This window comes from Sturnira hondurensis, unplaced genomic scaffold, assembly GCF_014824575.4.
Source record: "Sturnira hondurensis isolate 20B ecotype Veracruz unplaced genomic scaffold, ASM1482457v3 Scaffold0019433, whole genome shotgun sequence".
NCBI lineage: Eukaryota > Metazoa > Chordata > Mammalia > Chiroptera > Phyllostomidae > Sturnira > Sturnira hondurensis.
In genome coordinates, this window is record NW_028092064.1 from 220,582 (window position 1) to 240,195 (window position 19,614).

At 36.8% G+C, this 19,614-nt stretch overlaps 1 protein-coding gene across 22 annotated transcripts in view; it reads right to left on the reverse strand.

The window, feature by feature from the left end:
- Positions 1–19,614, reverse strand: part of PHF21A (PHD finger protein 21A) — a 173,021-nt gene that overhangs the window by 129,615 nt on the left and 23,792 nt on the right. For 13 of the 22 annotated variants that reach the window (XM_037028063.1, XM_037028057.1, XM_037028064.1 and 10 more), the window contains 2 exons: positions 16,087–16,133; positions 4,931–5,074 (listed from right to left, as the gene is read on the reverse strand). In XM_037028063.1, coding sequence (XP_036883958.1) covers positions 4,931–4,984 — 54 coding nt within the window. In that variant the 5' untranslated portion in view covers positions 4,985–5,074; positions 16,087–16,133. Of the gene's footprint in view, positions 1–2,101; positions 2,157–4,930; positions 5,075–14,658; positions 14,771–16,086; positions 16,134–19,614 lie in introns of all 22 variants that reach the window. The other 9 variants (XM_037028044.1, XM_037028045.1, XM_037028048.1 and 6 more) reach the window with 4 other exon arrangements.

Genomic DNA, 19,614 nt, shown 5'->3' on the forward strand with positions numbered 1-19,614 from the left:
TCGAACCCACAACATTTGGACTATAGAACAAGGCTCTAACCAAATGACTCACACCTGCCAGGGCAAAATGCTCCTGCTTTTAACAAATCTGGAGATGAGATAGGGATCGGGGTGAGGTTTAAAAGGCAACTGATCAAGCTGGATGATCCAAAAGCAAAATATCTCTTTAAAATGTTGTAATTGCCTAGAATCCCAAACTAGGCCTAGAAAGCTGCAGCTCCCGGACACAACAGCCAAGCGCAGAAGGAGCCTAGAGTCAGATGTGATTTGGCCACTGTCTTCTCCGTGAGGGGAGGCAGGGATGTACTTGGTAGAACAGTGATGCTCAGTATTTGAGAGTAAGAAAGTGAAGGAAGAATAACGCAAAACTCTACCTACCTGGGTTCCTCTGGGAAGGAGAGTGTTGCCAGAGTACTAAGAAAAGACCTCTACTAAGGAAAATAGAAATCCAAACAAAATAAAGAACAAAGAAAAAATGGATATTGTCTGATCTTAACCCAATTTCTAAAAGCATCACTGCCCAAGAATCTGAAGGATGAAGGAGTTCCAGAAAGCTGACTCCTAAAAGTTATCTGGGAATAAAATGTTCTATAAAGTGAACTTCTCACATAACTGAAAATCTATCTCTTGGGTGACTATATTTTTTAGTCATAAAATAAAAACTTTCTCAAATATATCATATACTTGTCTTCCTTCTTAAATATTGGGTTAGCCAAAAAGTTCATTTAGTTTTTCCTGTACAGTGGCTCTAGTAGTGACTGTCTTTAACTTCGTTCAAAAAATTTTTGTTAGATTGTATTGTGGCAGCTGTCTTATCAGCACGCATTTAGAAAAAACTTATTAAAATCGGTGAATTTTTGTGCAGCCATTTTAATATTGAAGATGAAAGAAAATATGCAACATTTTTGGTCTGTTATGCTTTATTATGTCAAGAAAGGTAAAAACACAAATGCTAAAAAAGATTTGTGCAATGTATGGAGAAGGTGTTGTGACTGATTAAACGCATCAAAAATGGTTTGCAAAGTTTCTTGGTACTACTGACATTTTGGCCAAATAATTCTCTGCTATGGGGCGGTCTTATGCATTGAAAGATGTTTAGCAGCACCCCTGGCCTCTACCCACTAGAAGCCAATACTAAGAGAGAGCTGACATACTCAAATTATCCAAATCAATAAAGCTACTGATGAAAATGAAAAATGTGTCTTTTTATTTTACAGGAAAAGGCCAAATAAACTTTTTGGCCAACCCAAAATAAAGAGTCAGCTTTTACTGTATAATCTTTGGTAAATAACTTCTAACATCTATTCTAGTTGGTCAAAAGCCTTATCTCAGGTGCTGGGCTCCATTCTAGGTAGCTGAGGTTGCCAACCATGTGACCTCCAAACACACAAGGTATGTAGATTACTCACTATATACTCTACTTCCCATGTGACAGCGGTAACTCTTGTATATCCTGCTGTTAATTACAAAATAGTAATAACACACATTCTAAGAGCTCAGTGAAACTAAACAAAAAGGTGTTTTTTTTGTTTTTTTAAGATTTTATTTTTATTTATCTTTAGAGGGGAAGGGGAGAGGGAGAGAAATATCAATGTATGGGTGCCTCTCGTGTGCCCCCTGCTGGGAACTGCATCCCCTGCTGGAAACTGGCCTGCAACCCAGGCATGTGCCCCGACTGGGAATCAAACCGCGATCCTCTGGTTCGAAGGCCCGCACTCAATCCACTGAGCTACACCAGCCAGGGCCTAAACAATAAGGTTTTAAGCACAAACATTTTTACCAATGCAGCCTAAAGGCTAACCACACTCTTCAAAGAGAAAAACCTTTGGTTTCCCTTTTTGATTTGGTTACCAGAGAACTGCCAACTATATTAAAGTTGCCTTTTTGAAGCTGAAAAGATTTTCCTCCATGACCTGGAATTTAAAAACTACTCATAGCCACACTAAAATGCCACCTCTGAGGAAGGTAAATAAACTATTCGATCTGTAAGCAGTCAGGCTGCATTTTACATCATGAGAGGCAGGACTGAACAAGCCGGGCAACCTAACTAAACCATCCAAATATCAGTGATTTTAAGCTGACATTGTATTATCAAACTTACTTTCTTTTCCAAGAATACAGCAAACTACAACCCACAGGCAAATCTGGCCATCTACCTGTTGTGTAAATAAAGTGTTATTGGGACACAGCCACACTCATTCATTTATATATTGTCTAAGGCTGCTTTGCCTGCACAGCAGAGCAGAAGCAGAGCACAGTTTGTGACAGAGATTATAAATTACTTATAAAGTATAAAATATTTTAATTTACTATCTGGCCCTTTAAAAAAATATTTGCTAACCTCTGCTTTATACTATTGGGTTCCATATAGAATAAATACTCTGAAAGTTTAAATATGGCTTTCACCAAATCTGCATAAGAGTCATCAAAAAGGCAATTTCTCAAAAAAAGATGAGATGCCCATCACAGGCCATTATTATATAAACATTTATTCAACATCAATTAGTACACACTGCTACTTTTTAAACCATTTTCCTATCCATAAAGAATAAAAATATACTTCTATGACAGCAATACCAGGCAGTTGCATAACACTTTCTATACAGTAAGCTCAATTTCAGCCCTACCTTCATTCCATAACTGGAAATGCACAAAGGGGTGGCTTTTGCCCCCAGCCTAATAGCCAGAGCCTACTCTGATGTCATCACTGACATCCCTGAACTTGTCGTAATAGATGATCAGCAAGTTACCACATATCCAATCAGAATAACATTAGATTTACAAAACAGGCATGTCTCTTGGATTTACTGCTAATACATAAATTTTTTTTAAGATTTTATTTATTTATCTTTAGAGGGGAAGGGAAGGAGAGAGAAAGAGAAATATCGATGTATGGTTGCCTCTCATGCAACCCATGCTGGGAACTGACCTGCAACCCAGGCATGTGCCCTGACTGGGAATCAAACCACGATCCTTTGGTTCACAGGCCCGCGCTCAATCCACTGAGCTATGCCAGCCAGGGCCCAAATACTTAAATTTTTTTTAAAAATAGAAAAGTATTCTAAATGTAACTGGAATAAAAATATCTTAGTATTTCTACATGTTAAAACACTATCAATAAACATATCAATGTTTATTGCTGCAAAAACAAAATATCATATAATAAAGGATAAATATAAATGCTATTAATTTTATGCTAAAATAGATATATATATAAGAAAATAGATAGTTAATGTGAATATTAAGACAGTGGCTGGGATGACTTTATATAAAGAATATTATATCCCTTTTGAGCCAACAAATATAATTTTAAACAGAATAGGCATTAAATTTTTTCATAATTATACTTTTCACGAAACTGGTATGCTTATATTAAATATGAAACAAAATATTTTAATATTCTACTTAATCTTTAGTAATTTAGTTTAATTTAGGTCATGAGTCTTCTAAGAAAATCTTGTTGGGATTTGTTCCTATATTGTGAGGATGAACTAAAAGCAAAATGTCAACTTTGCCATCTCAAAGTTTCTTGAGGAGGATTATCTCCAACAATCACAACACAACTTCATTAAATGATCTCTCATCCATGTAAATTTCAGATTGATTACTGTTCTCCAGAAATTTGTTCCATGATGATGTCAGCTTTGAACAAATTGTGAACTTAACTGTCATTATTTGCCATTCAGCCAGACTGGGCATTCAACACCCTCTACGTTAAAATACTTCAGTCCAGGAAAAAGACAAAGCCTGTTTTCGTCAACAGATTTTTATTCTCCCCAATTTGTAACAGAAGTAGGAACAAATAGATAAAATGTGCTTATTTTTTAATATACTAAATTTAAATATATAAAACTTAAAGTTACCATAGAAAGAGTTCACTTGGAAAAGCCCGCCTGTACATGGCAAACTATAACACTACTGCTGAGCAAGAGTTTAACAAGATCCAAAGCAGCAGCAGGGATTTCTGAACATGCAAAGCCTTAATGTGTAAGTGTGTGTGTGTGTGTGTGTGTGTGTGTGTGAGAGAGAACACATGAAGCTTTGAAGCTTTCCTCCATTAACTCTGAGAAACTTATAGTCTAAGGACTACTCAGATAAGACTAAGGAAACTATACCTAAGAACAAACACCTTTAAAAAAATATTTCTTCTCCTATTCCAACACCCTGCACATTCTAAAGTAGTCCATTCATCATGATTTGTCACTTTTTATTAACCAAACATTATGCATGTCTATGTGTGTGTACTGAATCTAGAACCACATCCAGTTAATGTATTGAAAAGAGTATTCTGTTTATACAAAAAATGTTAATGACTTAGTTACTTAAGGATTGCTTTTTGTATGGATTACAATTATGTTAAATAAAACATACATATTTAACATTTAAATTATATTTAATGTACAATGTATTTTATAAAAATAATTATATCATGTAAATACAGTCATAAATATATCTTTATTTCTGTATTTTAAAGGTTTGTTTAGCCTAAGTACCTGAGGCAAAACGTAAGAATTATGAAATTTGAAATGTAACATCTGTGAAGGCAATCACATTTTCTTCATTAACAACTGAAATCAAGGCATAAAACTGAATGCATAAAAACTTTGGTATACCTAGTAGTCGAGTCATAAATCACATGAATCAAGTCCCTCAGATGAACTGGAAAAAAAGTTTCTCTTTAACACTTTTAGTATACCAAAAATTGTTTTCAGTTCATTTCTGTGAAAAGGAAACCAGGAATATTCTATTAAAGCTCCCAGAAGTATTATCAATGAGTTTATTAAGTAGAGATAAAAGGCAAATGAGGTGACTACCGGACATCTGTCCGAAAGATGATTAACAATTGTACTAAAAATCAGAGAAGGGCCTGTTTACTAATCTCAGCCATTACTTGATACCATGATGTGGAAAAGCCAATAATGCAACATACCTGGTGAACCTGAATTTCCACTTTAAGAGCTTCCTGTAGAGTCTGCAACTCCATCCTCTACCTTCTCCACTTTCTCTTATGTCTGCTAATTCTACAGTTTCTTCCGCCTCCGTTTAAAATAACAAACTCCTCTTCTCACTGCAGCTGTAGAGATCAATCAGTGTTTTGGATCATTATGTTAGGTATACAGGAAATATTCATGTTATATACAATAAATTCTAGTAGTTAAAAAATGTTTGATTCTCTAGCACAGGGCAAGAAATTTCCCAAACAGATTTCTTCCCAAAGTGAATTGTTGTACTGAATTGGTACCAAAACTTTCTGTTCTTTGAGCATTCCTCTACAGAACACTTCAAATAAGTAAGCGATGAAAAAAAATGTGTTTAGTCTGGTCATGAAAACATCTATGCACCTGCCATGTGCTCAGTACCACAATGTGCACTACGCTCTGAGGATACAGTGCTGAATGAGGCCACTTCTGCCCTGGATGAGCCGGAACTGAGGGGAGACTACACCCATCTACACACTGTCCTTAGAAAGAGACATAACAACAGGGTCATACATTTTTAAACACCACACAGAGTGAACTGGAAACTTCGGGGTCTCTCAGAGGTTCCAGAAGGCCAGAGGACTTTAGTGGATGAACTCTTAACTCTTAATTTAAAATATTCTAAAACTAAAAACAGGAAAATTCTGGTTTAAGTTAAAGGCTTACATTGAACAAATCAATACTTAAAACTAGGCAGTGTAACTGTGTTCTCCACAAAGTTATGAAAGGGCTATCAAAAACAAATCTAGTGTACACAGAGATGAGGTGGTCTAGCAATGGAACAGACGTCTCCAGCTTTACAATGAACACCACCTCCTTCCCAAGGCCACCAGTGCATCTCTTTGACTATGTGTACAACCACATATGGAAATAACGCCACAGGTATACATTTGTGAATGGGAACTCTCCTATCCTGCTCCACTCATCACTACTGCAATTTAAACTAACTCGATGGTTAATTTCTCTTTTAAATTTTTCTTTTTTCTTTTTTTAAAAATATTTTATTTATCTTTAGAGGGGAAGGGAAGGAGAGAAGAAGAGAAACATCAATGTATGGTTGCTTTTCGTGCATCCCCTGCTGGGAACTGGCCCCTGCCGGGAACTGGCCTGCAACCCAGGCATGTGCCCTTACTGGGAATCGAACCGCGATCATCTGGTTCGCAGGCCCGTGCTCAATCCACTGAGCTACACCAGCCAGGGATATTTTTCTTTTTTCTTGTATCAAAATATGTTTAACCTAAAAAACAGTAAATTGTGAAAGTGTAAAATTCCTTCAAACTCACAAAGCAAAGTCTGCTCATGTCTGAATAAAATTAAACATTCCATCTCCATACCTATAAAACTTGTAGTAAGAACTTTTCAGCATTCTTACAAACCAAGGAAGGGAACAATCCGAAAGCTAAAAGAATCACTACTCCTTAAACCAATTCAATGAGATTCATACTCTGTACTTTCTAAAAATTATCTATGGACAAAGTCCATAGTCAACCTGAGTTTTCTTAACACTCCTTTAAAACCTAATTGCATGATTAAAATTGTCCCAATTCCCCCCCTTACCCCCCTCTGCCTATTACCTCCTTCCCTCCAAGTAATGCCCCCCTTAGTTCACGTCCATGGGTCATGCATATAAATCCTTTAGTTTCTGCATTTCCTATACTATTAACATCCCCTTGTCTATTTTATACCTACTAATTACATATTTTTATCCCTGTACCATTCCCCCATTCTCCCCCTTCCCCCACCCCGATGAACCCTCCAAATGATCTCATTTCTATAATTCCGTTCTTGTTCTGGTGGTGTGCTTAGTTTCTTTTTTTAAAGTATATTTTATTAATAATGCTATTACAGTTGTCCCATTTTTTCCCTCCTCTTTATTCCCTTCTGTCCTGCACCCCACTCCCACCAGCATTCCCCCACTTAGTTCATGTCTATGGGTTGTACATGTAAGTTCTTTGGCTTCTCCATTTCCTATACTATTCTTAACCTACCCCTGCTTATTTTGTACCTACCATTTATGCTTCTTATTCCTTGTACCTTTTTCCCCATTCCCCTCCCCTCCCCACACTGGTAACCCTCCATATGATCTTCATTTCTGTGATTCTGTTCCTGTTCTAGTTGTTTGCTTAGTTTGTTTTTGTTTTGTTTTTTTGTAGGTTCAGTTGTTGATATTTGTAAGTTTGTTGTCATTTTACTATTCACAGTTTTGATCATCTTCTTTTTCTTAGATAAATCTCTTTAACATTTCATATAATAAGGGCTTAATAATGGTGAGCTCCTTTAACTTGACCTTATCTGGGAAGCACTTTATCTGCCCTTCCATTCTAAATGATACCTTTGCTGGATAGAGTAATCTTGGATGTAAGTCCCTGCCTTTCATGACTTCAAATATTTCTTTCCAGCCCCTTCTTGCCTACAAGGTTTCTTTTGAGGAGTCAGCATATAGTCTTACCAGAACTCCTCTTTAGGTAACTGTCTCCTTTTTTCCTTCTACTTCTAAGATTCTCTCCTTATTTTTAATCTTGGGTAATTTGATTATGATGTGCCTTGGCATGTGCTTGGGTCCAACTTCTTTGGGACTCTCCGAGCTTCCTGGACATCGTGGAAGTCTATTTCTTTTGTTAGATTAGGGAAATTCTCCTTCATTAGTTTTTCAAGTAAGTTTTCAATTTCTTGCTTTTCCTCTTCTTCTTTTGGCACCCCTATGATTTGGATGTTGGAGTGCTTAAAATTGTCCCAGAGGTTCCTAAGCCTCTCCTCATTTTTTTGAGTTCTTGTTTCTTCATTATGTTTTGGTTGAATGTTTATTTCTTCCTTTTGCTCCAAATTGTTGATTTGAGTCCTGGTTTCCTTTCCTTCACTGTTGGCTCCCTGTTTTGTCTTTTTTTTAATTTTACTTTGCATTGCCTTCACTTTTTCCTCTATTTTGCAACCATACTCAACCATTTCTGTGAGCATCCTGATTACCAGTGTTTTGAACTCTGCATCTGATAGGTTGGCTCTCTTCATTCCTTAGTTCTATTTTTTGGAGCTTTGCATCAGTTCTTTCATTTGGGCCATATTTTTTGTCTTGGGGTGCATGTTATGTTGTATGGGATAGAGCCTTAGGTATTCACCAGGGTGGGGCAACCCACTTCCCTGCACTGTGGTGCTATATGTGGGGGAGGGGTCAGAGAGGGAACAATGCTGCTTGTTTGTCTCTCTGCCAGCCTTCAGTTACTTCCCCCTCTGCCCACAAGCAAATTGGGCCCTTCTGGTGCTGATTCCCAGGTAGGTGGGTTTGTATACATTCTAGGACCCTATAGGTCTCTCCAATGAACTCTCCAGTGAGGATGGGAGTACCTCCCACTGCCACAACCCCCACAGATTCTACAGCCTGAGGTTTTGAGGCTTTATTTCCCCATGCTGGGACCCTAGGTTGCCAGATCTATCTTGCACCACAGTTGTTCCACCCGCTTTATCTGGACACAAATGTGGGACTGCCAGCCACTGCCTTGCCACAAGTCCTCTCCACCCTGGCTGCCAGTCTTTGTCCCTTCTACCAGTCTGAATGAATGTTTCTTCTTTTACTCCTTGGTTGTTGGACTTCCATACAGTTCGATTTTCTGGCAGTTCTGGCTTTTTTTTGTTTTCGAATTTGTTGTCATCTTTCTTTTGGTTGTGGGAGGGGGCAGAGTGTAACTACCTATGCCTACAACTTGGCCGGAAATCCTGTGTGCTTAGTTTCTTTTCTTTTTTTGTTGTTGTTTTAGATTCAGTTGTTGATAGCTATGAATTTGTTGCCTATTTAACGTTCATAGTTTTGATAATTTTTTCTTTCTCAAATAAGTTCCTTTAACAATTCATATAATAAGTGCTTGGTGATGATGAATTCCTTTATCTTTACCAAGTCTGGGAAGCACTTTATCTGCTCTTGCATAATAAATGATAACTCTGCTAGACAGAGCAATCTTGGATGTAGGTCCTTGCTTTTCATCACTTTGAATACTTCTTGCCAGTCCCTTCCTACCTGTAAGGTTTGAGAAATCAGCAGATAGTCTTTGGGTACTCCTCTGTAGTAACTCTCTGCTTTTCTCTTGCTGTTCTTAAAATTTTCTCTTTATCTTTTACCTTTAGCATTTTAATTACAATGTCTTGGAGTGGTCCTCTTTGAGTCCAACTTGTGTGGGACACCCTGGGCTTCCTGGACTTGTATGTCTATTTCCTTTGCCAAATTAGTAAAGTTTTCTTTCATTATTTTATCAGGTAAGTTTTCAATTTCTTGCTCTTCCTCTTCTTCTTCTGGCATTCCTGTGATTTGGATGTTAGCACATTTGCAGATGTCTCAGAGGCTTCTTATACGATCTTCATTTTTAAAAATTTTTGTTTCTTCTTGTGATTCTGGTTGAATATTTATTTCTTCTTTATGTTCTTTATGTTCTAAATTTGAATCCTGGCTTAGCTTCCCTTCACTGTTGTTTCTCTGTAGATTTTTCTCCTTCTTCTTCTTTTTTAACGCTTTTCTTTTCTTTCTTTTTTTAAAGATTTTATTTATTTCTTTTTAGAGGGGGAAGGAGGAGAAAGAGTGGAGAACATCAATGTATGCTTGCCTCTCGTGCACCCCCTGCTGGGGACCCAGCCCGCAACCCAGGCATGTGTTCTAGACTGGGAATTGAATTGGTGACTCTTTGGTTGGCGATCTAGAACTCAATCCACTGAGCCATACCAGCCAGGGCAGATTTTTATTTCACTTAGCATAACCCTCATTTCTTCCTTTATGTTCTTGCTATACCCAGTAAGTTCTTTGAACATCCTGAATACCAGTGTTCTGAATTCTGCATATGACAGGCTGGCTACCTCTGTTTCATTTAGTTCTTTGTTCTGTTCTTTCATTTGGGTCATATTTCTTTGTCTCCTCAATTTGGCAGCCTTCCTGTGTTTGCTTCTGTATACTAGGTACAACTGCTTGAACTCCCTGTAAAGGAACCTATTATGTGGAGCAGAGTCTTAGGTAATTGCCAGGGAAGGCAACCTGCTTCACTGCTTTGTGGCTATGTGTATGTGTGTGGGGGGGGGTGGATTAGAGAGGGGATGGTGCCGCTGCCTGGCTTCTGGGGGTTTGCCTTGGCACACACCCTGCTTCCGGTCACTTTACCCAGTCCCTGTATGTGAATGGTGCTCTTCCAGCTGTTGCCCTGAATCCTAGAGTCAGTGGGTTTGCATATGTTTGAAGACCTTGTAGGGCCTTTTAAGTGAAGTTCCCTGAAAATCTGGCAGTTTCTTCTGTCACCCTAATCCCCACTGGTTTTTACAGCCAGAAGTTATGAGAATTTATTTTTCCAGTGCTGGAACCCTGGGCTGTGTCATCTGGCCTGGGGCTGGGATCACTTGCTTTCAAAATGTCCCCGTTTTTTATCCAGCACACGTGAATGTGAGACAGCCTGTTCCCATTCCACCACCGCTGTTCCCATTCCACCATCCCCTTTGGCGCCACACCGTGTTTCCTTGCCTCCAACCTTTCCTGTCTGGATGAATGTGGCTTCTTTAAATCCTTCACTGTCAGACTTCCATACAGTTCGATTTTCTGACAGTTTGGGTATTATCTGTTTTGAGATTTAGTTGTAATTCCTTTTCTGAGGTTGCACATGGGGGTGAAGCGTGTCTACCTACATTCCCATCTTGACTGGTCAGTATTAGTTTTCATTATATTTGCTTAATTAACCTCACTAGACTTAAAACATCACTACTGGCAATCTTTCCCCTAGGACTTACATACTGTTTTGTAGTATCAAAATATTCTACCCTAAAAAAAATTCTAAAGTGTAAAATTCCTTCAAGTTCACATTTGTGGAAGCTAGAAAAGGATTATGATACAATAATATTATAAACCAAAAAATTTCATGAAGATAGTCTGTTTAGGGGATATAATTGGCAAAGAAGGCATATTTTGATAAACAAACTTGGGTTTTTCAGCTACTTATTACCTTAGAAAATCTTCGCAAGTATAATAAACAAACATGAAACTCATTAAGTTACTAATTTAGACCAAGGTTTTTGTTGTCATGTGAGATTACTTTACATACAAACTCACATGTTAAAACTATAGTCACTTTAATTTTAAATACTAAAATCATCTTTCTACTAAAATTCTTGACTAGAATTTTAGTAGAGCTCTTCCTGAAAACAGTACTTGAATTAGTTTTAATTTTGCAGTAAATGTGTCCAAAAATTATTCCTTTCAGTATTTGTCAAATTAGGAATCATCTTGAAGTTAAAGGGGTATTTTCAACACCAGAAAGGCCATTATTTTATTTTACTGATTGTAACATATTAACATCATAGCTCAACTCCACTCCTATCAACTATGGAAACACACAGCAGGTTAAAAACATGGAGAACTTAGAATATAAACAACAAAGAGTTTTACAATAGAGTGCTTACAAGTTTTAAAACTACGAAAAAGCAATTCACTGAAGAAATAAAAACCACCAACAAACATGAATGAAAAACATAGCTATACTCACACAGCCAAATTTACATAGAAATGTAAATTTTAAGACGGTAAGTTTTATCTCTCACACTGACAAAGATTTATAAAAATAACAATACCACAAACTGCCCTGAGTGTGGGTCGGACAGTGCTTTCGTAACTTGCCGCCGGTTATCTCTAAGGGCAACACCAGGGGTTTTTACTTTCTTCTTTCCACAGTATCAGTATTTCAAAAATTTCCATAGAAAACAGACACTTATTTTTAAATAACAAAAAATTAATTGAAGGTTGCTAGATAAAGCATCAAAAAGGTTTACACTGATGAAACAAAATGGTTAGGAAAAGAAAAAGTAAAACCCAGGTTTAACCCAGAGGCTCTAAATGTCAAAGAGTGCCTAGCAGGGTAAAAAGCCTGCAACTCGCCCTGGCTGGTGTAGCTCAGTGGATTGAGCACGGGCCTGAGAATCACATGATCGCGGTTCAATTCCCAGTCAGGGCATGTGCCTGGGTTGTAGGCCAGTTCCCAGCAGGGAACTCATGAGAGGCAACCATACACTGATATTTCTCTCCTTCTCTCCTTCCCTTCCCCTCTAAAGACAAATAAATAAAATCTTTTAAAAAAAAAAAAGCCTGCAACTCAAGTTAACAAGGGGTTGACGGCTTTCACTTCCTTCATCAGATTGTTGTCTACTCATTAGAGACACACAAAGACACAGATTGAATTTGGCAAGAACTCTAAACGCCAATTACTCATTTTACTTCAAAATAAAACATTTAAAAGAAGGGTTTAAAAAGGTAGTGAACTGTTATACAAAAACTTATGGAGGATTAGAAGATTCATTTGATATAATTGTTCATAAAGGTCTCTTACGGGATAGCGATTTTGCAAGACTGGTCTCTCCCTAAAGGAACATACACACATTTATAGCATCCAAAAACAAAGCAGGAACATGTTGAATCCTTTTTCAAAATATTCTGGGAACTTAGACAACTCCTGAAGCCTTCACATGAAGACCATTTGGGTGTAGTTCATAGCATCATAAAGAAGGCATGATTTGCTAAATCCGTAAAAAAGGTTATTTATCAAATTCTGACCAACTCTAATAAGTTATAAATAAATCAGTTGTTGTATGGTAAATATAAACAGATGCACAAAACAGTAACAGACACACTGTACTGAGGGATAATGCCCATTCACCACCCGACAGCCGTAAATACTACCATCAGGAAGGACACTGCCTAGAACAAAATACCAACGTTTGTGATTTCAAAACTATACATGTCAAACCACTGGCACAGCTAGTGGCCTCTCACCTTCTAACAACAACAACAAAAAAAACACAAACAAATAAAAGTTCTACCAAGGAACCAAGCAAAAACAATAATCAAATCCCACTAAGAAAGGCAGCAGTGAACTCTGGGAATAATTTCTGTCCCCCAGATCAAAAAACCTGACTCCACTTACTCACTGTGTTATCACTCTCAGCCCCAAGGTTGTTAAAATTTGTATGTTTGCATATAAATCAGAAAGATGGGAACAGTATCACTTCATATATACTTCATAAAACTGTTATGAGGTTTAAATAAGGTAAGTACCTTTGTCAACTATGTTATGCCTAACATAATGCTTTTATTCATACACAAACTTTATGTCCCCTCACAGTACACTGCTGAGGGGACCACAGGCTTTCCTATTTTGAAATTCTCTAAGAAGGAGTTTCTAACTATTTTTCTGGGTGTAGTTCCACTTGGAGATATGTGACCTCTAGGTCTTTCATCATGATTCTAATAATGTAGTAACGCTGTAACTCTAAATGTACTGCTAAGAAACACTGCTCTGTTCCTGAGCTGCTATAAACCTTTTTCCAATCAAAACTCAACCTGTCGACCAAGTTTCTTTAACAGTAGGTCCGTAATACATTGTACCCCCAGACTGAGTTCCCTAAAAATGGTCAGCTCCGAGTCGGCTGTGCTGCAGTTAGTTGGTGTAAGACTCCACTTTTGACCTATACTCTCAGCATAGTGTTTTGAGTAGGTACAATTAATTTTTTAATATAAAAAAGTAGAAAATTTTCACAGATCTATGTATCCTTACTTGTCACATGCCTAATACTAAAATATTAGGTTTCAATTTGTGCAAAATACTATGTATGTAACATGCTAAGAGATAAAACAGTATCTTTAACTTCTAACTAACAGTGCTAAAAATGATCACGGATGCTAAAAATAATAAAATTCTTTTAGTAACACTTACTAAAAACTAACATTTACTAACATGAATCAATTAAAAAAATGACAGAAAATATAATGTCTGTTTTTTTACTTCATGCTGGTAGCTCTTCGGTGACACTCCTGCACGTCAACCAGACACACCCCTGCACCAGGAGCCGGGCATCCTGCCCAAGAGACTCCCACTCGAATCTGGCACGGCCACCGCGCTCACACCCTGATATTATCAACTGCTGACAAAACCACTTCAGCCAGTGCAAATGATGTTTCCTAGCCATTACATTAAATTTCTACACCCCTCCCCAGATTTATGAGAGCTGAATGTCTGAGTGTGTTTGAAAATAAAATATATATTGTTTCTATTTTATTTGGGGGATCCTTATTTTTAAAAAAAGGAATACGTACACAGGTCATACAGTTCCAACAGAAGGATGGGGGTTTCGGGCCGGGCCAGGTCTGGCCCCCGCAGCGCCCTCTCCCTCACGGGTCTACTGCAGGGTCTTCATCTCTCCCTCTGGCCACTGTTCATTCCAACACCCAGTTTCTACCTCAGCTTCCTGGGCCCAGGCCTAACTCGAACACACACATTCTATCGCCCACCTTTCTTTACAGAAATCAAGCATGTTTACCAAAATCATCTCAACTATACTTGACAATCAGAATGTTGAGCTGAATTAAAAAGCTCACAGAAATTCAAAACGAAGGAGGCTGGCAAGTAATGTATAACAGCATAGTGAAAATGAGGCCAAGATTTTAGAATCGATTCCCACATTTACCAGAATACTATTTAACGATAAAAAAAAAGTCAGACAAGAGTGGCCGGAATCATATGCATATTTACTACACAAAAGTTAACACAGAGGGTATGGTGGTCTTGGCATAACCAGTAACTACTTAGCAGAAGTAGAAGTTATGGGAGATAGATTTCAGATCAATTTAAGGAAGAGCTAAGGATTAGAGCTGTACAAAAAAGGAATGGGTTACCTTATGAGGTAGTGGGCTCCCTGTCATTAGAAGTATTCAAGAATGCTGCATATCATATCCCCCTCTTGGAGATTCACAATGCACATTAGCATATTAAAGGTTCTGAGAAGTCCTGCAGTAAAGAAACCTGTTTAACTTTAATGCAGCATTTCCCAAATTATTTGACCACAGACATTTTTCCCACCCCCGCCCAACCTCAGTAATATTGATTCATTTCTGTGGACCTAGATTTCCTCAAAATACATTATAAAAAATAATGTGCCACATTCTTTAAAATGTAGTATTCAATGTGTACCCAAGTAACAATCTGTTAGGGATATAGGAAAAAAATGCCTTTTACATTAGGTAAAAGGCTGGAAGAGAAAGACCTTAAAGTCCCTTCTCTAAGATTCGATGATTCTATCACATTTTAGAGTAAAGGGCTATTGGGTCTTGATCATTTATTTTAAAAGGTTCCATGAGAGAAAGGCAAGTAGAATAAAAAGGTAGTAAATGCAAAGTTAACTGGTTCAAATGCCTCTCTTTCATGTTCAAAGCCCAATCACTACAAGATAAGAAAGACACCTCAAGTTTTCAAAAAGAAGCCTTAACCAAGTATCTACTCCACACATTAAGTTAATTACTATTTAAGAGAGAGAATTAAACTAAAAAACAAAGAGAATAGCTTTGCATTAGGGGACTATGCTATACCAGCTATTTGGTTTGAATTTAATTTTTTATCATTATACATGCTCTCCAAATAAGGTTAATATTTGCTGATCCTTTGTTACTAGACTGCCCTGTGCAATCTGTGATCTTGAATTAGACATTCAAAGAAATGATTAAGTGTGATGATTTATAAGCTGTTAAAGTAGATTTTAAAGTAGATACTAGAGAAAAAATGTTTGCCTATACGCCCCACACTGCTACATTTCTATTTTTTCCTCTCTAAGAATTATACGAAACAACAAACACTAGAAATGTAGTATCAGACATTAAGCCAATTCAACTTTAAATTTAGGAATATAAATGCTTACAAGTCCCAAATTTCAAAGTCAAGGTTCCCACAGTTACACTAAGCCAGCCATTTTGCACATATACTAAGGCCATCAAATTTAACAGCATATTAAGTAATACAAAACACAATGGAAACCTTAACTTTTGAATTTCCTGACTTTTGAATTTTCAGCTCTATCCGCTGCATTAAGGACATTTTCGGCAAAGCGGACCTTTACATTTTAACAGGTTATCAAATGCAGGAACATGCAAGCCTAGCAGTATTACTAGAAACACAAATGCATTTGAGATACAGCTATGTGAAATTAGACAAAAATTCACTCTCACTTGGTGAAAACAGCAAAGCCTCATATCTGGGAAGAGAGCTTTTTTGCAAAAAATTCACAAAGAACTAGCATCAGGCACATTTGCCTGCCTGGTAAAAGTACTTACCAATTTTGAGGAAACTGGCCCTCCTTCAACACTCTTGCTCTTGTTCCCTACAATAGAAAGAGGGAAAAATGGAATTAGACAACAAAAAAGGTTTATGACATGTCATCGAAAGCTGAAGAAAGATTTCTACCTGATCTTAAGAACAAAACAACAAAATACAAAAAAATTTCCAAAAGTGCTAAAACCCAAAAGAAAGAAAGAGATAGGCCGTTTTTAGAGCAAGGAATGAATTCAGACGTTAAATCTCTGGTTTTCCCATTTTTTCACTTTTCCACAGTTTTTTCAAGACGAGGAAAAGGAAGTTTTGATGATTTTCCTTTCCTAAGAAACACACAGAAATGAAATGCACCTCATCTAAACAACATACAAATATACTCTCATCCCCCAACAAATGACCTTTATTGTTTGTTACTTGATATTAACAAATTGAGCTAACATCATGGGTACTTAGTTTGGTCTACTTAAAAGGCCTTTTTTCAATCAATCTTGAAATGGATTTGTTTTATATAAAGTTCACAGCCTTCTATATGTATAGTCATAATTTTAATTAAACGTTTCATTCACATTCTTCAAGTCTCACCATTTTAGACTGTAAACCATGTAACACAAAAGTGACTTTCCCACTCTGACTGGTGTGGGCTTAGTGGGTTGGGCATCCATCCACAAACTGAAAGGTCACTGGTTCAATTCTCAGTCAAGGCACATGCCTGTGTTGCAAGCCAGGCACCAGGTTGGGGTGGGTGTGCAAGGCAACCAATCAATGCTGCCTCTCACTCTAAACCTCTCTGTACCTTCCTTATACTTTAAACATAGTATGTGTGTTGACTGATGTTACTCCAATAGAGTTCTCATTTCCTTAAGGGGTATTGCGAAAAATCTTTGTCATCCAGATTATAAATTTTTGTTTAATCCTGTATAGTCATACCAAACATATAGTAAAATAACCCCAATCCATGCAGTTAACATTCCTTTCCAAAAAATTTCAATTTACTGTTTTATCCTGTCTTTCCTTTAGCAGCAATACTTACTTAAAGTTCTCAAGTCCATATAAATGGCAATTTCTAACACCAAGACAAGAATGATTCCCAACCAAAAGAAAAATCATACAAAAATCCAAAGAATAATACAGTTATTAAAAAGTGGATTCTCACAAGGAAATAAAAATTTTATTACTATGTATGGTGATGGATATTAACTAAACTTACTGCAGTAATCACTTTACAATATTCACATATACCAAATAATTATTTGTATATCTAAAACTAATACAATGCTATATATCAATAATATCGCAGTTTTAAAAGTGGATTCTTAACATTATGGGTACCAACAGGACTCTGTAGCACTCAAACCAGAACCATGCGCCCAGCAAATGCTCAGTAAATATCTGTTAAATGAATGAATTCACTGTGGACCCTTAACTCTCTGTTGCAGGTTTGTTCTCTTATTAGCTTTTTCATTCTGGGGATAATTTCTTACACATCAATCTTCCATAGCATTATTTTTCAAGTGAATGACTTTGGACAAAAACAGTTAAGTTAAATATTACCATTTAAAACATAATGAAAAGAAAAGGACTAATAATTTAAACTAAATTAAGAACTTTTCATCAAAAAACATTAAGAGAATGAAAAAGCAAGTCACAGAACTGTGGATGGTAACTGCAACACATATAGTAATGGTTTATACCCAGAATATATAAAATATATTTATACTCAAGGTGATCAGATAGGGTTGGGATTTTAATTTTCACTTATATGGCATTTGAAAAAGCAAAGTCACATAACTCCTTTTAAAAGTCATCTTCAGTAAAAAGGCACAATGGATGAACACCTTGTCTCCAGGACATTTCTCCAAAAAGCAGTAGCAGAGTCAATCCCAAATTGGTAAAGAATGTTACCGCGATATCACGAAACTGCGTTGCAGGGACCGCAGAAATCACTTAGGACAGCAAAGCCTGAGAGGTTCGGTGACTTCCCCGCAAGTCACACAGCTGGCTGGAGTAAAGCTGGAGCAAAGCTCACAGGCCCTGAGATTTTTCTGACTGAGCTGGCCTTTCCACTAGATCTCACGTCCTCTTAACCAGCTGTAGCAGTTACTCTTCTAAGAAACAAACTACAATAAATACTGGCCAAATATTTTTTGGAAAAGTCTGCATACGTTTAAAGAAAAATCATGTAAGTAAGCTATCTAGGGCAAGTTTTAAAGCCTGAGATCCTTTATGCCTGAGGGATCCCTGGGAATGCGCTTTGGAGGCACTTGGCCACTCTATAACACTTTATGCTAAATTCTGTACCTATGACAACTTTGGAATAAGGATCCGCAGTTTTAATAAGATTCAGAAAGAGGTCAGGTACCCCAAAAGAGTAAACTATTTTTTAGATGAGTGATTTCTTAAACACTGCATCAGAACTACCAAAGTGTTTCTTCTGAAGAATGATTATTAATTGACTACTATTTGGAAATCGATTTTTTAAAAAGGAAAAGCAAATATTTTATTTCTATAATTTAATAAGAATTTGCAGCAAAAAAGATTTATATGTAATATTTTACTTTTCCCACTACCCAAGTCTGAAATGCAAGATTACTGTTCTCATGTTCAGCTGACTGAAAGTCCACGTAATTTGTTTCTCACATACGACTCACACTTTTAGCCAAAGTAGTTCAAAATTTTAATATTTGCTTAAATTTTTAAAATATAGATTTGTTCTTTAAAAATATGTTCAAAATATATACATTGGAGTGAATGAAGTTGTTTTTGCTTTAGAGATATTATCGTGTTAACATAACTTCACCTGATTTTTTGAAAACTGAAGGTTGTTCACCTCTTCAGATCCTCACAGATGTATGCCTGACTTAGAACCGGTAAAGAAGTAAATCATTCAGGTTTATGATCTAATTGTAGAATTTAAAATATCACCAATAAATCCAAGGTGATTAATAACTACTTCTTAATTATCTTTGATGTAGTATCTAAAACCTCTGTACATGAAGAATATATATTAAACAAACAAATTTTGCAGAGAAAATAAAATGTTCAATAGTAGATCATGTTTTAAATCAGACTAAAACTCATCCCACTACAAATTTCAAATGATTAAGTTTATAGTGTATGCTCAATCATAAATTTTGATAAGGGACTAGAATAGCACAGATAACTGTCATTCAAAGATACTTTAAAATGTCACCTTACACAGAAGATTCAATCTCTTTTTCTACTATACCAAGCTGATACACTAATTTTATATACAGTAAGTTTTACTGCCTTTTACAAACACTTCCTAACTTCTAAACAGAAAGTATAGTAAGTTTGAAATACATTTAAATGCAAATACGTGCTCAGGAGAAAAAAACAGAATCCTGCCTAATTCGAGGTAGTCCTTTAGGCCCCAATTATTATCATCCCTCTTGCCCCCACCGCTCTTAACCTTACCCTCACCGCTCTTAACCTTACCTTCTTCTCCCCTTAGTGCTTCCCCCCTTATTCTTAAGAAGCATCAATTTTTCCTCATTACTAGGTCATTTTGT